Genomic DNA, 19,310 nt, shown 5'->3' on the forward strand with positions numbered 1-19,310 from the left:
GCTAGCCCTGCCCAAAACATTGAAGACATTATTTAAACGTCAGATCAGACAGGCAAAACCCCAATCCTATACATTTAACAGCCATTGTCTTTTTCTTGCACATCCCATGCAGTATAGAGATGCGTTTAAAAAACTAGTCAGACACAATCAGAGGCCTATTCCACATCCCTAAAAAAGCTCAAGTAGATCTCCAGTTACCGTTCCGCCTAGGATAGTCCTCTTCCTTTTCCCACAAGCTCACTTTAAAATGGTAGCAAGCTGGCAGTCAGCGTACCTAGCTAATACCTTATGGTCCAAATGGGCTTCCGTCCTCAGCTACAATCCTAAGCTTTAGCTGCCAGGAGTGGCATCAAGGATGGTTAATGAGTATGAGGAAGTGCTTAAAAAAAAACGAACATAATTTTTTTTATAAAAAACAAAATATATATTATTAAAAGTTCAAATAAAACTTAGATGAGCATGCACATACAGATTGTGTGACGAGGGAGGGATTGTGAATGAAACGAAGACAAAGGGCTGGGGTGTTTCCCGCGCTCTGATACACTCTGGTCCGACGGAGTGTCCACTCCCTGTTCAACTATAAGGGGAGTTTCTTCAGCTGCTCAAACGTGATGAAGAACTAAAGAGCTCTAGTTAAGGACAACACTTGGTGGCAGCCCTGAAGCATAATCATGACATTGTCTGTGCCCATACAAAAATCACAATACTTATAAGACTTCACTAAATACAATTTACGTTTTGTATGGTATTATACAATATCACTGTAAACATAACAAGGTTCCTCCTTGCATATTTTGCTTCAGTGTAAGTATTTGGCACCCTCTACTGGTAGCCAAGGAGAAAGGAGACAGGACTGCCATTACACAAGCTGTATACCTGACAACAGCTCTCCGTTCCACTCTGCTGTTCTCTCGGAACCTCTGAGCAACAATAGGGTGATAGAATTAGAACATGCTCTAGTTCCCAAAGGGAGATCACCTCAACAACAAACTGACAACTTGTCCTGCAATGCTGAAGTCCACCTACTTTTACCAGGAATGGTTCTCGGATGTCTAAAATACTCAATATGACCTGATGCAAAACTGAACTGACCTAATAGAATGCAGAGAGACAGAGTTCAGATGACTCAGTTATTTGGATAATAGTGCTGGCAACACAGTGGGTTTGAACTTTGATTCCAGTGATGGAAAGGATACAATGATGTTCCATGGCCCCAGACGCAGCCAGTTGGGCCAGAAGCCCTTGTAGAGGGCAAAGAATCCTTCGTTCTTCCAGGTCTGCATCAATCCGTCCAGCGTGCCTTTATACATGGGGTTCCCTGACAGCACTCGCTGGTTCATCATACGCGTCCGCACCACGTCCACTGGGTTGGAGGCTAGCGCCCCCGCCAGGCCACACGTAAAACTGGAACTGCATGCAGAGAGACCGATGTGGGAGAAGCCAGAGGATCAGGTGTATAATATGCACACTCACTGTTAGGTTTTCTATTATCTTTCTCAGAGAATATGCCGGTACATTATGAATAACAAAAATTATATATTTATATGCATTTTACAATATTGATGTCTAAACTCACATAAAGTGTGTGAGTATGGTGTCTCCCATGGTGCCAGACTTGATGAGGTGCTTCTTAGTGATGTCATAGACAGGAAGCTCCACTCCCACTACGATGGCTGCCCGCTGAGCTGTAGGGATGACGCCCTGAGGATGACAACAGTATAAATACAACAACCCGAGAGTACCAGTCACTTAACGGTCTTCAGATGGCCAAAAATAAATAAACTCACTGGTCACAATCTTACAAAACAACAAAGCTCTTCCATGAAAAATAAAAATAAAAATCTTGATGACAGATCAGAGCCACTGTTTGATAGTTTGTGACCAAGAGGGCACCACTCACCCTCCACAGGCCACGGGTTCCCTCTGTCTGGTAGATGTTTATGAAGTTCGACATCATGCTGCCTTGTAACAGACTGCCCTGGGCCTGCATGCGGATCTGAACACAACATAGAAAATCAGGGCCTGCGTTCAGCAGGGCAAAACGTTGTGAGACGTTCAGATTATGAGATGCCTCAAACATGCCTCTCTGACACAAAAAGGAGTCCCGTCAGTTCTATTCATGACATTACTATCTGCAATGTCCAGTATCTAGATCTTTCAGCTATCTACACGTTTTTCACCTTGACAACATCAGTGGGGTTGGCCAGAGAGGAGGACAGGACTCCAGACACCACTCCACAGAACACATTGATCACCATAGTCTCATCTGTCAGGGAAAAGAAAGTACAGCCGGTTACTCCTCCACATCAAACACACAAAGACAGAGAGAAATTCTAGAAAGACAGAGGTAGGTGCAACGTAAAACAAGTGGCTATAATTCTGAACAAGAGACTTTCAAATGATCATTTAGAGGTGAACATGAAATCTAAAAGGTCGACAAACATGCAGTAATCAACTCCAGACAGAAAGTCATGAGAATTAGAAAGCCATTAACCTATTCATTACAGCATAATAAGTAAAAGAATGACTACTAACTAGAACCCTCTGCAATTTGGATTTGTCACCATTCAAAACATACTACTGTAATATTGTTATTGTATTGAAATTGCACCCCGCCCCTCTTACAGCACACAGTTTGAAATGGAATGGGGACCATGATTTATTTATTAGTGATTATGACAGTTGGGGTTAAGACAAGAAACAATGACCATTATAAGTCACCAGGTAAACAAAACAAATCTACAGTGGAAGTAAGTGAGACAGAGGAGTAGGAAAGAAATGATGGATTAAGTTTAGATCAATAGTTACAGTGAAACCTTGATCAATGTGACCAAGAGTTAGTATGGTCCTGGGGCCGTTCGTTATGGCAGGAGAACGGGCGCTGGATCCCCCCGCCCAACCACCACACCAGGCAAACCACAGCCTGTACCAAAAATAAGCATTCAAAACACATTCGCACAACCTGGCAGAGTGAGGCATACAGAGTGAAGAAGCACAACAGCAGCAGAGGTCTTCTCTTCATAACACAATCACAGATAACGCAGTCCCCATTCCAGAACTTATTTGGCCGGATCCAGTACCTCTCGTGGCATGAAAAATAATTGTCACTTTTTGCAATATAAAAATTCAAATAAAAAGTGTTCAAAGAATTACTGCTGTCTGTTCAGAAAGAAATGAAATAATTCAGAATAGCCTACTACACAATGAGAAGCCCTATAATTTTGCCACATAGGACCAATAGCTTCTTTAAAAAATATTGCCTAGCTGTCTGTTGATTGTGTGTAGCCTAATAAGGCATAGCCTAATCAGGAACGCACGGCAAATCTGTCAGTGAATAGCATGCATACAAATAAGGGCTTTCCAAAAATATTTCAAATACAATTGCGGAATAACACAGGTTGGAAAGCAAATGGCTCCTGCTGAACAGAGAAGACTAATCTGTCTGCTGTAGACTACCAAAATATCTGATCAACTTCCAAATAGTGTTTTACAAAGTAGTATGACAGGGATAAGATTTAGGCACGAACACATTGGCCATCACCGGCAAGTAAGCTGCACATCACTGGGTGAGCATGGAAAGCATTTTTAGGACTATAATTTCCTCCTCATATTGTAGCCTACAATATGTGTATCTCCATATGCCTGGGCTATTGATGGATTCAAGACAAGGTCGTTTTTATTGATCTCAGATTCTCAGTTTGTCAGTGTCTAAGTAGCCTGTCATTTCCATCATTTGTGCGGTGTTAAAAAAACATTGTCCAGTCATGTAACATGACGTAGAACTGCATGACGTGTTTATAAAAAGGCCACATTTTTCCCAGACCCTATGCAACAACAAATAACACCCATGTGTGAAATTTATGGAAGTGCCTTTACTCTAGTGCTCTATGCCAATACGCAAATGCAATTATACGCAGTCCTCCCCAGGGCAGCTCCCTCTCGTGCTCACTTTTTGTTCCGGCACCTCCCGATTTACAAATGAACCACTGCCTTAAGTCTCAGATAAATCAGTGTGTCAACCCCTCTACTAACTAGGTAATCTCTTCAAACTCCGTTTGGTTCCGTTTCTCTGTCTACTGCAAAGGTTCAAATAATCCTGTAATTGTTTGTGCAGTAAATACTCAGTCTTTCAGTAGAGATTGCTTCCTGTGATATGGGAATACATGTTGGCGCCGGTTAATGTAATGCAAACCTATTAATAGACAACTGATGAGATTTGTTCCCTGTTGCATTAAAGGCTCCCAGTCTCCTGTTTATATTGGCCATTAGTGACGGCAGTTAGGCACTCTCGGTCTGTGTTTTCAGACATCTGCGTCAATGCAGGTTGTCCAGACAGGTATTTAACTGGTTTGCCCAAACTGTTATTTTTGCTGATGACAGTATGAGAAAACGCCCTGTAAGCTCTACTGGAAAGCCTAGAGACAAAACAAAAAACACTGATCTTCAGAAGAAGCAACGCAATGGTCCATTTCAAAATTACAGGCTTTATTTAAACCCGTGTTGATTGTTTGTGTGTGCAAATTAACAGTATGGTGAAGTCACAAGTACTGACTGATGTCCCCTCTACCCTTTCAGGTTGGCCAGCTAACTTCTTCCCTCTCTTCCCTCCAAACTCCCACTCCACACATGGCTGTAAAAGGGTGACTTTATTGTCCTGCCCTGGTATGACTGTTGGTAAGGTCAGTCCGTCACATGAATTTGGCTGGGACATGCAGTTCAGTACTCATACAAAAGGGTCGCCAGATTTCATGTGCATGTCTGAGATCCTTGACATTATAAACAACTGTTAAATAATTCTGAGGGCAAAAGTAGATGCCACAAGATACGACCAAACCTCATGTGTGACCCACAACCACCACCCCACACAGTCATTCTCTCATTACTACTGACTTCTTGCCACTAATGATGCTTCCAGATTTATGCCCAGTTTTTATACAACATGCTAAAAGTCTATACAGTTGTAGAAGGCACTAGGCAAACAGAAGAGAGTACCTTATTACAGAACCTTGCCATTGCCTATGACAGCACTATGTATGCAATGCATTGTTGCTTAAAACAGCTGTCAGGGACATACCATAGATGGATGTTTACGGCAAAAAAATACAAATTTAAACATGAAAGGGCATACAGAGAAAATTATGTGAGATAGAAAGCACTGGGGAGTCATTGAAACCCACCTTCCGGATGGGTCACAAATAACCTCTTGAGTGTGTTGTAGGTCCCGATCTTGATGGTCCCGTAGGAGGCTTGCCTCAGGAGAGCTGGGGAGATGCTGCACAGGCACAGAGAAAGACAGGAGTCATTTCGGGGAGTGTCAATTTTATGAACAAGTGAAGAGCTTTTTGCCTAACGTTCACACCCCATTACCTTGCCATCAGGACTGTCAAGATGTTGGCAGACATTTGTATTTTGCCTGGGAAGCTTGGTTCCCTGCAACTCTCTTGCAAATTGAACTATCGACTATTGCTGTTATCACATTGGTCACTCCGCTCTCAGATACTCTAGAAACAAACAGGTATTTCTAAGGCTGTCCCCTAATGAAAACTACAGCCAAGAAGAGCGTTTCCCAATAGGGAAAGCACCTGCCAACTTCCCTTGTAAAAAGTCACACTCTCATATACAAGACCAGACTTCATTTCAGTAGCTTAGAGATCAATAGTTGAGAATGAGAGAAGGTTCTATTAGAGAGGCTTGAGGTTAATTGATAGTGGAGCAGGTTTATATGATAATGATTTAACTAAGAAGAAAAATATTCTGTTCAATTGCGTGTTCTACAATGGTAGAAATGCGTCTCTTGGACACAGTGTATGCTTGCTAATTAAACATTTGTTGAAAAGTGCACCCCTTTAGCCACAGACCTTCGTCAAAGCATGACTTTTCAAAAACAAATGTTCAATTTGCAAGTATAATACAGAGCGTAGGAGTCTCTTGTACCATTTTTCAGTTGTTGCTTCTCCTATGCACCTTTGATTGAAGACAGGGATGGGCAACTTTAATGGTGGTGGGGGTCACAAAAAAATCAGAACTCATCATGGGATGCAGGTCTGCTTACCATACCCTCCCATGCAGTCAGAGCTGGCCCTAGACTTTCGGGCCATAGCCTAAGAAAATGTTTGTTTGAAATTTCCTGCAATTCTACACATTTTGCGACGGGGTGTAGAGAATTGTTATTCCCTGACCTAAGCCTCTTGTAAGCCTGTCTGAGAACCCAGACCTGGACATTGTGTCCTGGATGTTGACACACTCAGACCAAGATGTTGAGCTGACCTGAGTTTCTTGGCTCTCTTGCAGTAGTCCTGTAATGTCATCCTGTGCATACCATCAATGGATCACATATTTTGTTTTGTCTGTAAAAACTTTTGCCATGTCACGGAAGGGAACAATTTGCAACAATTCTCCTAGTCACCTACACTGACATTATCAATTCTGATAAACTGCAGAAGATTACACTTCTGGCATTTCTTCTTCCTCATCTGTTTCACTGGTAGGGTTGGGTGGTATCTAGATTTTCATATCGTCCTACCATCCTTCTCTCATACTGGGATATACGGTATTACCGGCTTAGTACAAAAGGGGGCATTAGGAAATGTAGCTGGCTACATTCTTTCTATTATAAACATTAGAAATATGATTGCCATGCATTGTTTACTGCAAAAAATACATTGCTTTTTCACTGTAAGCTCATTTAGGCCTACGTACGAGGCTGCCAGCCAATTAGTGCTGCCCTTCTGTTGTCATCTGATGAAAACAAAGCTATTTTCTGCCGAATGTGTTACACTAATATATTTTCTGTGAAGAAAAACTACATTTGCACGTCCCTGATCATGCTACTGAAAAAAAAAACAAAAAAAACATTAAGACACGACCCATCAATACACAGCTCCCGCTTTCTCACGTTATGCTATTTACATACCAACACGTGACTGGCTCAACTGTTCTGGGGAACCACAGTAAGCTTCATAATGTAAAATAACGTGACAGGTAAAATGAAGATCGCGATTTGCTTTATGTCCTAAAGTACTGCACAAGTTGACTGCAGGTATTTACTTAAAAAGTAGCTACAAATATGAAAATGTATTGACAAAAGACTTACTCACTCAAAAATGTAAAGTAGCTTATTTTCACCTACACACAGGGGAGGAACCAGAAAAACCAGACTGCTGGAAATCTTTGCGTATTGGTTATCAGTAAAAATATATATATATATATAAAATTTGCCCCGGGCAAAAGGGAAACCCTTAATATCAATCCCTGCCCAAACGGGAATATGTTCTACCATAGCACACCATATCAAATACTGTAATATGTTGTTTTTTCCCCCCCATAGTGTATAGGCTAACATGTGTAAACCATATTATTTTTGGTCACCCAGAATACAGTGCCTTGATGCCCTCCTCCTTGCCGATCTTAAACAGGGCGTGGAACATGCCCCGGTAGCGCACCTCCATGTACTGGGACTGGCCCTGCACCTGCAGCCGCGTCTTAGTCAGGTCTATGGGGAACGTACCTGAGGGGAGAACAACCAACAACATCATGACAACATTGTTAAGTTCAGAGATCACTGGTAGTATTTAAATGAAATGACAAAGTGACCCCTCAGTAACTAAGATCAGGTAATAGTATCTCAATGCAATGAGGTGGACTAACAATGCAGTGAATGCAATGCAAATCAATGTGATGCTTTCACAAAGTAGGTGTTGCATTGTTTAGCTTTTTTCTAAGGAGGTGAAATATAATCTGTTAGTTTATCTAAGAGGTTAAACAAGTAAATATAGAATTGCACACAATTGCGTCTCTGTAGATCTACTCCAATGGAGTACCATCATTAATAATTGTATGTAGCATCCATAATATAGGGCCATCGACATCACTCAAGAAGACTGCTGCAAATCTCTGAGTGCTTCTCAATGCAGCTAAACATGAGTCTTAAATGTGTGTGGGAACAGAATAATGAAAAAAATGCATGATTAAAATAAATTAGTCTGAACAGGTTTTGGTGCATCACGTACCGAATTCTGCGACAATCGAAGCCATCCCACCGTAGATGAACGGTTTCCAGTTCAGGTTGGCCATTTCGGTGGCGGCCGCTTCTACCTGATCGAGCCCCGCTAAAAACAACAGGCCGCCGAGATACAAATAAATAAATTGTTGTAATCGTACATCATATAACATTGTGCTACCTGATCTAATTACTCCCCGAGATCTCATAAAATCAGCGTCACAGAATATTGCGCCGGAAAGGATACCCTCTTGTCAAAGATTCATTAAAGAGCCATCGCAAATGTTGGGAATTTCTATTGGCTGCAATTTAAGTCAATCGAATTTTAAAGCATTTCAATTGGCTTTAGTTGCTACATTCCCCGCCCGCACCACTGTGTGTAATGTTAACGTGAGTGACAGCAATGTCGTTTAGTATTTTCACCCCAAGATGACACAATATGTTATTATCTGATTATTACGCTAGCACCAGTTAACACTTAAAAAATATAGAGGGGAGTCCCCGTCATCTGAAATATCAGTCAACTCAACGGAATTTTGTGAACCAGTTGGCCTGAGCCTGCCGGCAGCGCCGCATGTTAGCATTACTCAAAAAACAACAAGCTGGCTAGCTAGCTAACAGTTCTATCAATAATTTAGAAAACCCTCAACAAAGCGCAGAACCATATAATGACAACTACCTGTAATGTGAATAAAAGTCGTGCTCTGTTATTTTATTTTGGATCTCATATCTTCGACGTCAAGTGGGTTAACTCAATAAAAAAAAAACATCACAAAAGTTATCCGGCTACGTAGCTTTCCATTTCTAGTGCACTTGCGCCGAAACAGGAACTGAGGCACCGGAAGTTTCTTCTTTTCGGTGGGGTTTATCGGCAGTTGGCATCTAACGTTATGGTGCATTACCGCCACTTACTGTATTGGAGTGTGGGCCAGAGACAGGGAGAAACTAAATCCTACCTGCCAGCCCCGTTTCTCTTAAAAAAAGATCACAACTACAGGAGGTTGGTGGCACCTTAATGGGGGAGAACAGGCTCGTGGTAATGACTGGAGCAGAATTAGTCGAATTCCATTTGCTCAGTTCCAGCCATTATTATGAGTTGTCCTCCCCTCAGCAGCCTCCACTGAATCTACTCAATATACTCTTTAAACTAATTTACTGTATCCCCTTCTCCGTCATACTAGATCTCAGCCAATATCTTTCCCTCTCATATTGCCCACACTGTATACATGCTCCACTGTCTCTGTTTCCTGGGAAAACTTTCCTGTTGGATGCTTTCCTATCACATTCAAAGTCTTATTCAACCCACCCTTAATCTTGTAACAATAGCCTCCTCTCTTCTGTCCCTTCCTGACTTTCCTCTATACTTGAAATAAATGCCTGCCCTTAGTATCTCTATTCCACTGCTCCTGCCATCTCTGCACCATCACTGTCCATATCAAGCTGGTTGCCTCTGCCTTGCTCATTGAAACTACAACAACAACATCCCCACTACTACGTGCTTGTTTAGTCAGTACATCAACTTGCCACACCACATTCCTGCATTACAAATGCTGACCCAGTACGTTCTGCCCTTGGATCTTTTGATCTGTGTAAATTATCTGTGTAAATGGCCACAAAATCCTGATACACAGTATTCAGACGTCTATTAAACAAACCAGACGGATCAACACCCTCCCTATCTTTCGGTAGGCTCTCCAACACTTCTAGATCAACTACTGGAGGCGGGAGTAGCCATGGTGGATTTACCAGAATAGCTACCATTGGACTAAACTCCCTTCCTTACAGTCTCATCTCCCTCGCCTGGGTACTACCTACCCACCCAAAGCCTGTGTTTGTCCTCGCTCATGTTCCCAGCATGCCTGTAAAATCCCTTTCACAGGATGAGATACCCCATGTCACTGTAGGTTGACCCAATAATTAATTGCCAGTTACTGTATCATAATCTGCAAAGGCAAATCCCCCATCTCAACCTGTAGTGCAGACACTGGGGAGATCCAAAACACCCCACTACATATTCTGAGTCCTTGCCTCTGTATGACATCTAGCCTTTTCAATGAGGTCCGGGCTGCCAAACCATACACTATACTGCCATAGTCTATTACAGACAGTGATGGAAAAAGTACCCATTTATAATACTTGAGTAAAAGTAAAGATACCTTAATAGAACCTCGTAGGGATCCCTTCACCCCCATTCCTGCTGATTTGACAACATCCAGTGAAATTGCATTGTGCCAAATTCAAAAACAGAAATACTCATAATAAGAATTCATTAAACATACAAGTGTTATACATCAAAATACAGTTTAACTTCTTGTTAATCCAGCCACAGTGTCAGATTTCAAAAAGGCTTTACGGCGAAAGCAGACCATGCGATTATCTGAGGACAGCACCCCGCATACAAACACATGAAAATCAGATTTGAACCAGGCAGGTGCTACACAGAAATAATGATATAGTTCATGCCTTACCTTTGAAGATCTTCTTCTGTTGGCACTCCAAAATGTCCCATAAACATCACAAATGGTCATTTTCTTCGATAAATTCCTTCATTATATCCCCAAAATGTCAATTTATTTGGCGCGTTTTATTCAGAAATACACCGGTTCCAACTCGCCTACAAAGTATCTAATAAGTTACCTGTAAACTTGGTCCAAACATTTCAAACAACGTTCCTAATCCAAACTTATGTATCCTAAAACGTAAATAATTGATCAAATTTAAGACGGGAAATACTGTGCTCAATACCGGACGAAAACAAAGTGAAGCACGTTCCAGGTCACTCGCTCCAAAAGACTTGAGTCCCTTTGTGTGACACATGGAAAGAACAGGGCTACTTCTTCATTTCTCAAAGGATAAACATCAACCAATTTCTAAAGACTGTTGACATCTAGTGGAAGCCATAAGAACTGCAAGCATATTTCTATTAAAAAGAGCTTCCCATAGAAATCTAATGGAAAACACATTGAGCTCAAAAAAAATGTCCCTGGATGGATTGTGCTCGGGGTTTCGCCTGCCAAATCAGTTCTGTTATACTCACAGACATTATTCAAACAGTTTTAGAAACTTCAGAGTGTTTTCTATGCATATCTACTAATAATATGCATATCCTAGCTTCTGGGCCTGAGTAGCAGCCAGTTTACTTTGGGCACGCTTTTCATCCGGACGTGAAAATACTGCCCCCTAGCCAAAGAGGTTTTAATAGAAAAATACTCAAGTAAATGTGGAAGTCACCCAGTAAAATACTATTTGAGTAGAAATATCAAAAGTAAATGTAATTGCTAAAATATACTTACAGTTGAAGTCAGAAGTTTACATACACTTAGGTTGGAGTCATTAAAACTCGTTTTTCAACCACTCCACAAATTTCTTGTTAACAAACTATAGTTTTGGCAAGTCGGTTAGAACATCTACTTCAATTATCTGAGTCAATTGGAGGTGTACCTGTGGATGTATTTCATGGCCTACCTTCAAACTCAGTGCCTCTTTGCTTGACATCATGGGAAAATCAAAAGAAATCAGCCAAGACCTCAGAATTGTAGACCTCCACAAGTCTGGTTCATAGCTTGGGAGCAATATCCAAACGCCTGAAGGTACCACGTTCGTCTGTACAAACAACAGTAAACAATTTATGGGACCACGCAGCCGTCATATCGCTCAGGAAAGAGATGCGTTCTGTCTCCTAGAGATGAACGTTCTTTGGTGCGAAAAGTGCAAATCAATCCCCGAACAACAGCAAAGGACCTTCTGAAGATGCTGGAGGAAACAGGTACAAAAATATCTATATCCACAGTAAAACGAGTCCTATATCGACATAACCTGAAAGGCCGCTCAGCAAGGAAAAATCCACTGCTCCAAAACCGCCATAAAAAAGCCAGACTACGGTTTGCAACTGCACTTGGGGACAAAGATCGTACTTTCCTGTGGTCTGATGACCATCGTTATGTTTGGAGGAAAAAAGGGGAGGCTTGCAAGCCGAAAAACACCATCCCAACTGTGAAGCACGGGGGTGGAAGCATCATGTTGTGGTGGTGCTTTGCTGTAGGAGGGACTGGTGCACTTCACAAAATAGATGGCATCATGAAGGGAGGAAAATGATGTGGATATATTGAAGCTACATCTTAAGACATCAGTCAGAAAGTTAAAGCTTGGTCGCAAATGGGTCTTCCAAATGGACAATGACCCCAAGCATACTTCCAAAGTTGTGGCAAAATGGCTTAAGGACAACAAAGTCAAGGTATTGGAGTGACCATCACAAAGCCCTGACCTCAATCCTATTGAAAATGTGTGGGCAGAACTGAAAAAGTGTGTGTGAGCAAGGAGGCCTACAAACCTGACTCAGTTACACCAGCTCTGTCAGGAGGAATGGGCCAAAATCCACCCAAATTATTGTGGGAAGCTTGTGAAAGGCTACCTGAAACATTTGACCCAAGTTAAACAATTTGAAGGCAATGCTACTAAATACTAATTGAGTGCATGTAAACTTCTGAACCACTGGGAATGTGATGAAAGAAATATAAGCTGAAATAAATCATTTTCTCTACTATTATTCTGACATTTCACATTCTTAAAATAAAGTGGTGATCCTAACTGACCTAAGACAGGGAATTTGTACTAGGATTAAATGTCAGGAATTCTGAAAAACTGAGTTTAAATGTACTTGGCTAAGGTGTATGTTAACTTCCGACTTCAACTGTATGTATTGAAAGTAAAAGTATAAATTATTTCAAATTCCCTCTATTAAACAAACCAGATGGCACCATTTTCTTGATTTTTTATTTATAGATAACCAGGGGCACACTCCAACACAGGCATAATTTACAAATGAAGCATTTGTGTTTAGTGAGTCCGCCAGATCAGAGGCAGTAGGGATGACCAGGGATGTTCTCTTAATAAGTGCGTGAATTGGACCATTTTCTTGTCCTGCTAGCCATTCAAAATGTAACCAGTACTTTTGGGTGTAAAGGAAAATGTATGGAGTAAAAAGTACATTATTTTCTTTAAGAATGTAGTGAGGTACAAGTAAAAGTTGTCAACAATATAAATAGTAAAGTAAAGTACAGATACCCCCCAAAACTATTTAAGTAGTACTTAAAATTATTTTTACTTAAGTACTTTACACCACTGATTACAGATTGGATCAATACAACATACATGGTCCTCAATGAGGAACGCCCAGCCCCCCACTCCTTCCCCGTCAGACAGTGCATCACATTTTGCACCTTCTTACACTTTCCCACCACTCTCTCGATGTGTTCTGCCAGGTCAGCCTAGCGTCAAAGCACACTCCAAGGAACCTGAAGGCCCCCACCCTTTCCAAGTTTCTCCCATATAACCTCAAGTGTACCTCATCTCTCACCTTTCTCTTGGTAAAGAACACTATCTGAGTATTCTCTACAGAGAACCTGAATCCCCAGATTAATGCCCACCGCCCACCGCTAAATTGCTTCCTGTACCTTCCTGAATATGTATGGCACATTTCTTTCACTCTTCCATTAGGCCCCATCATCTGCACATAATGACCTCCCAATATCCGGCCGTACCTGAGAGTTAACATCATTGATCATGACTGAGAACACCAGGTAGCTGCCTGACAGAGACTTCTCTACCCTCACCTGGATAGACCTTCCAAACAGGAAATCCTTTATCCAGTTGTACGTTCTTCCTCCTACCCCCATAATATCAAGCTTGATTAACAATCCCTCCTTCCACATCATATCATACGCCTTCTCCACATCAAGAAAGACAGCTACAACAGTCTCCTTGTTCACCTGAGCCTTCCTGACCTCTGCTTCTAAGCAGAGCACTGGGTCCATAGTCCCCCTCCCCTTCCTGAACCCAATCTGATGTGGCGATACTAGCCCCCTGCTCTCCAGGAAGTAAGTTAGCCTCTCCGTAATCATCCGTTCCATAATCTTACATACATGTGATGTTAAAGCTATTGGCCGATAGCTTTGGTAACACTACTGCCTCCTTCCAGCTGCCTGGTAGTTTCCCCTCCTCCCACACTCTGTGTACAACACCAATACCTTATCCAGGGCCTCATCACTTAGATGGGCCACATGGGCCTCCCGAGTGGTGAAGTGGTCTAAGGCATTGCATCGCAGTGCTAGATGTGCCACTAGAGATTCTGGGTTCGAGTCCAGGCTCTGTCGCAGCCGGACGCAACCGGAAGACCCATGGGGCGGCGCACAATTGGCCCAGCGTCATCCGGGTTAGGTCATCACGCACTAGCGACTCCTGTGGCGGGCCGAGCACAGTGCACGCTGACACATTCGCCAGGTGTACGGTGTTTCCTCTGAAACATTGGTGTGGCTGGCTTCCGGGTTAAGTGGTTGTGTTTCGGGGGATGCACGGCTCTTGGCCTTCACCTCTCCCGAGTCCGTACGGGAGTTGCAGCGATGAGACAAGACTGTAACTACCAATTGGATACCACAAAATTGGGGAGAAAAAAATAATCCCCCTCTGCCCCTCCTCTGATAAATTTGCTGAGCTAGGCACTTGGAAAAACGTTTTGGCCATCATCTCTGCCTTCTCTTCATCTGTTACAGCCATATTCTCCCCACTCGTCAACACTGGATAATCCCACTCCCTTCTGACCCTACTCATCCTATTAATCATCCCCCACACTTCTCCCACAGGTGTCGTCCTTCCAATGGTGTCACAGAACCGACGCCAACATGACCTCTTTGCCTGACGGATAGTTCTCCACACCAGGGCCTGGGCCTGATAATTCTGAATCAGATGTTGGATGTTATGCATCCTTTTCAGTACTCTAAATGCCCTGTTCCTACTCCTCACCATTTCCCCACACTCCTCTGTCCACCATGGGACTGCTTTCCTTCTCCTCCTCCTCCTCCTCCTCCTCCTACTCCTACTCCTCCCTGAACTCTTAGGTATAGTATCAGTAGCTGCCCCCACTAAAGCGTTTCTCACCCAGTTATTCATAATATCCACATCCCCACTCCTATCCACCCGAGCCATCACCTGCGCACTCAGCTCCTGAAACGGATCCCACTTTGCCCTTCCAAACACCCACCTGCCTACTCCAAATGCCCATCCCCCTCCCCATCTATCATGTAGTAATAGGTAAATATAAATCATACTATCAATTACACCAGATTATGTTGTGAGGGAAACCCACTAAGCATGTGACGTCAGGCCACTTCTTTGTTTTGGTCCTCCGTCTTTTGTTTGTTTGTCTATTCCAGACTGGCCTTGGTTTCAATGTCCCCAGAACGGTCTATATTTGGCCCAAACATAGACGTTCAGATTTGGTCCAGACCGGCCTTGATTTAGCCCAAACATAGACTATATAATTGATCAATAAATCTGAACCAATCATAGATATAAATGTTTCACAAGTTTGGACAGCACAGTACAGTAAAGCACGGCAGAGTACAGTACATTACAGTACAGTAAAGACAAGTAGAGTATAGTACAGTAGAGTACAATACAGTACAGCACACTACAGTACAATCAAGTAAAGAAAAGTAAAATATAGTGTACTGTATTGTACCCTACTTTACTCTAATGTACTCTACTGTACTAAATTAAACTGTAATGTACTGTACTCTACTTTACTGAATAAAACTGTCCTGTACCGTACCATACTGTACTTTACTGTACTCTTCCGTGTTCTACTGTGCTCTACTGTACTAAAGTGTGCTGTACTGTAATGGGATGTTCAATCTTGTGAAACATAGCCTAGACGTCTGTGATTCATTCAGATTTGGATCTGGTCCACACCTGCCAAATTTGTACTTGTTTTGGAGCGGAGTTTATTAAAATAATACCCAGCATGCGTTGCAAGTGTTTGTTTTTACATTTACATTTTGGTCATTCAGCAAACGCTCTTATCCAGAGTGAATTACAGTCTGTACATTCAACTACGATAGATAAACAACAATGTACTGTATCACAGTCTTAGCAAGAAACAATACATCTGTAACCGTTACTCAGAATGTTATTGTAGTTGAAGTGGTCTGTTGGTTTATTCTGTGTAATGGACTACTTTGAATGTTATTGCTATCAGTTTAAAAGCTTTTGAAAAAGCTAACAGATGTGACAGATGACAACAATACTAAATATTATGTTGCAATCGTCAGTTAGCTCCTCTTTCTTATTAAGAGGCATGAAAAATTATTATTGGGATATAATGCTTACTTCATTGAGAATGTATAGCAGTTTAAATACGGAAAGGTATAAAAAAAATACCAATTTTATACCTAAATACCTACGTCCGTATAAGACATATTTTCGACATCAGTACAAGACATATTTTCGACATCAGGAAAAGACGTCTTCTAACATTTCATTCAGTACCTGAAATGTGTGTGATGTCAACGTCTGGAAAATACATATTTTCAACATATAGGCTTATAAAAAAATAAACTGTCAATTGAAAAACAAATGTAAAGTTTATTATATCAGTTTTGATACAGCATTAATTACAAAAGACTCAACTGTTATAACATTTAGCTAATCAAGTGGTACAAATGTATTAAACTATCTTCCCATAATTTGCACAAGTAACATTTTTTCGTATTATTTTATGAAGACAGCACCCACCACTATATGCATTCATGTAGTAGATTTAACAAAACTCAATCACATCAATTCCAGCAGGGAATATTTTCCATGTCCAGCGATAGCATTGAAGCTCATTGAAAGCATTAATTTCTTGATCACGCAGAAATAACTGATCAGTTTTCCACAAGAGGGCATGAAATGAATGACATCTTTGAATTATCCTGCAAACGGCTTTTCCAGCACTTACATTATAATGCAGGGAAATTGGGGCACTAACACAACGCTCATGCAGTTAAGGCCCACTAGGATCTCAACAAAATCTATTTGCATCAATAAAACATTGACATTTTTTAAAAACTATCTCCTGCTTTATTACAGTGAACTGCAATGAGAGCTTTTCGTCCTCTTGCTCTGTCGATGGCAGGTGCTCTGCAGGTCATCTCCATTGTATGGACAGGGTAAGGCAGGAGAGCGTCTCAGTCCTGGTGATGATTAGTGTTGAGGGACTCAACTCCGGCTCCATAGGATCAGAGAGTGGTGCGCATTAGCCTCATGACTCGTTGGTACAGCTGCTGGACAACTGTCATGAGATTCCTAAAATGGTTTGTCAAAAGAACACAAAAGACATGGACAGTGAGTGGTACCAAACACAGCAAATTGTTCAAGCCAAGGTTCTGTTTAACATGCTGTAGTAAATATTGAGCAAAGATTCATTATAACTTTATTAATTATTTTATGAATAATTACCCTAATAACCCAAATAAAAAATACAATACAAAATAGATGTTGTATTGTCACATACACCAGATCAGTGCAGTGAAATGTGTTGTTTTACAGGGTCAGCCAAAACGGCACCCCTGGAGCAAATTGGGTGTAGTACCTTGCTCAAAGGCACATCAACCAATTTTTAAACTTAGGTATTCAACCCAGCAACCTTTCAGTTACTGGCCTAACGCTCTAACCACTAGGCTACCTGCCGCCAATATGACACTAACCGTGAGTCTTTTAAGACATGGGAAACAGTAACTCAGTAGCCACATATTCCATCTTCTTTTTACATCCCATATTGTTATACTGAATGTATTTCATTCTCTATCAAGCAAGTAAAGGTATGCCAACACATACAGAACAGAAGACATGTCACTACCTCAGATTTTTGCGAATTACCCCCAGATAAACAGATAAGACATTAACACAATAACACACACCATCATGACTAAGACATTTCTGCCCCTCACACAAATACAAACATACAGGCAAGCACACATATACACTGAAATACACACACACATACTGACACAGACTCACCGAGCGCTGATGGAGCCACAGTTGTTGCGGTTGGGGTTCAAGCAGAAGAGCGAAGCGACACAGTAGACACAACACAACAAAATGGACAGCAGTCGTCTCTTTAAAGTCATCTTCAGTACAGAGGAAACTCAGGTCAGCTTCAGAGGTCAAGCCCAAGACAGGAGGTAGTCTATTCAAAGAATAATAACACCTTCAAGATGTTTCTGGCTAAGGCAACCCGTAGTCGAGGAGTGGGCAGTGCTAAGTGTAAATAGGGTGAGAATGACTACTGGTACAGGGGCATTGGGCACAATTACTGCTGACCAACAGAAGTTTTGAATGGCACTGAAAGGTCTAGTAGGGATGAATAACATTCCCACATTGTATGTCTGTGGGAGCCAGAGGTTATTGTGTTTTTCCCCCCTTTGTGATCAAAAGGGGATCTTTACTCTACATGAAAAGATCACTGTGTATTTGTATTTTTGTATTTATTATGGATCCCCCTTAGCTGCTGCCCCGGCAGCAGCTACTCTTCCTGCGGTCCAGCAAAATTAAGGCAGTTTATACAGTTTATACAATACATTCAAAAACATTACAATACATTCATAGATTTCACAACACACTGTGAGCCCTCAGGCCCATACTCCACCACTACCACACATCTACAGTACTAAATCCATGTGTATGTGTGTGTATAGTGCGTATGTTATCGTATTTGTGTGTGTGTATGCATGTGTCTGTGCCTATGTTTGTGTTGCTTCACAGTCCCCGCTGTTCCATAAGGGATTTTTTAATCTGTTTTTTAAATCAAATTTTACTGCTTGCATCAGTTACTTGATGTGGAATAGAGTTCCATGTAGTCATGGCTCTATGTAGTACTGTGTGTCTCCCATAGTCTGTTCTGGACTTGGGGACTGTGAAGAGACCTCTTGTGGCATGTCTTGTGGGGTATGTATGGATGTCCCAGCTGTGTGCCAGTAGTTTAGACAGACAGCTCGGTGCATTCAACATGTCAATACCTCTCATAATTTCAAGTAGTGATGAAGTCAATCTCTCCTCCACTTTGATCCAGGACAGATTGACATGCATATTAATTAATATTAGCTCTCTTTGTACATCCAAGGGCCAGCCGTGCTGCCCTGTTCTGAGCCAAATGCAATTTTCTTTAGTCTTTTTTTGTGGCACCTGACCACACGACTGAACAGTAGTCAAGGTGCGACAAAACTAGGACCTGTAGGACCTGCCTTGTTGATAGTGTTGTTAAGAAGGCAGAGCATCACTTTATTATGGACAAACTTCTCCCCATCTTAGCTACTACTGCATCAATATGTTTTGACCAAAACAGTTTACAATCTAGGGTTACTCCAAGCAGTTTAGTCATCTCAACTTGCTCAATTTCCACATTATTTATTACAATATTTAGTTGAGGTTTAGGGTTTACTGAATGATTTGTCCCAAATACAATGCTTTTAGTTTTAGAAATATTTAGAGCTAA

General features: G+C 41.6%; 1 protein-coding gene and 1 long non-coding RNA gene across 3 annotated transcripts; both read right to left on the reverse strand.

The window, feature by feature from the left end:
- Positions 1 to 400: 400 nt before the first annotated feature.
- Positions 401 to 8,839, reverse strand: LOC139537357 (brain mitochondrial carrier protein 1-like). 2 transcript variants are annotated; one of them, XM_071338578.1, is made up of 9 exons: positions 8,679 to 8,839; positions 8,010 to 8,108; positions 7,369 to 7,507; positions 5,178 to 5,272; positions 2,181 to 2,266; positions 1,901 to 1,996; positions 1,577 to 1,701; positions 1,197 to 1,410; positions 401 to 619 (listed from the first exon to the last, which is right to left on the reverse strand). In XM_071338578.1, the coding sequence occupies exons 2-9, from the start codon at positions 8,071 to 8,073 to the stop codon at positions 578 to 580; spliced, it is 861 nt and encodes a 286-aa protein (XP_071194679.1). In that variant the 5' UTR covers positions 8,074 to 8,108; positions 8,679 to 8,839; the 3' UTR covers positions 401 to 577. The 2 variants fall into 2 exon arrangements, with proteins under 2 accessions (XP_071194679.1, XP_071194678.1); XM_071338577.1 differs by lacking the exon at positions 8,679 to 8,839 and having other exon boundaries at positions 8,010 to 8,256.
- Positions 8,840 to 16,397: 7,558 nt separating this feature from the next.
- Positions 16,398 to 18,136, reverse strand: LOC139537377 (uncharacterized). Its single transcript, XR_011667518.1, has 2 exons — positions 17,837 to 18,136; positions 16,398 to 17,122 (listed from the first exon to the last, which is right to left on the reverse strand). It is a non-coding gene; the product is annotated as an uncharacterized lncRNA (long non-coding RNA).
- Between the last annotated feature and the right edge of the window lie 1,174 nt (positions 18,137 to 19,310).

This window comes from Salvelinus alpinus, chromosome 13 (assembly GCF_045679555.1).
Source record: "Salvelinus alpinus chromosome 13, SLU_Salpinus.1, whole genome shotgun sequence".
Classification (NCBI taxonomy): domain Eukaryota; kingdom Metazoa; phylum Chordata; class Actinopteri; order Salmoniformes; family Salmonidae; genus Salvelinus; species Salvelinus alpinus.

What these genes read in the sequence shown, in the direction of transcription:
- LOC139537357 (XM_071338577.1), bottom strand. Translation starts at nt 8,208, where the DNA reads ATGAGATCTCGGGGAGTAATTAGATCAGGTAGCACAATGTTATATGAT. An exon ending in TTCGATTGTCGCAGAATTCG is followed by an intron (nt 7,508 to 8,009) that starts GTACGTGATGCA and finishes TTCTCCCCTCAG; the next exon opens with GTACGTTCCCCATAGACCTG. An exon ending in TGGGGCCATGGAACATCATT is followed by an intron (nt 620 to 1,196) that starts GTATCCTTTCCA and finishes AGAGCTCTTTAG; the next exon opens with TTCTTCATCACGTTTGAGCA.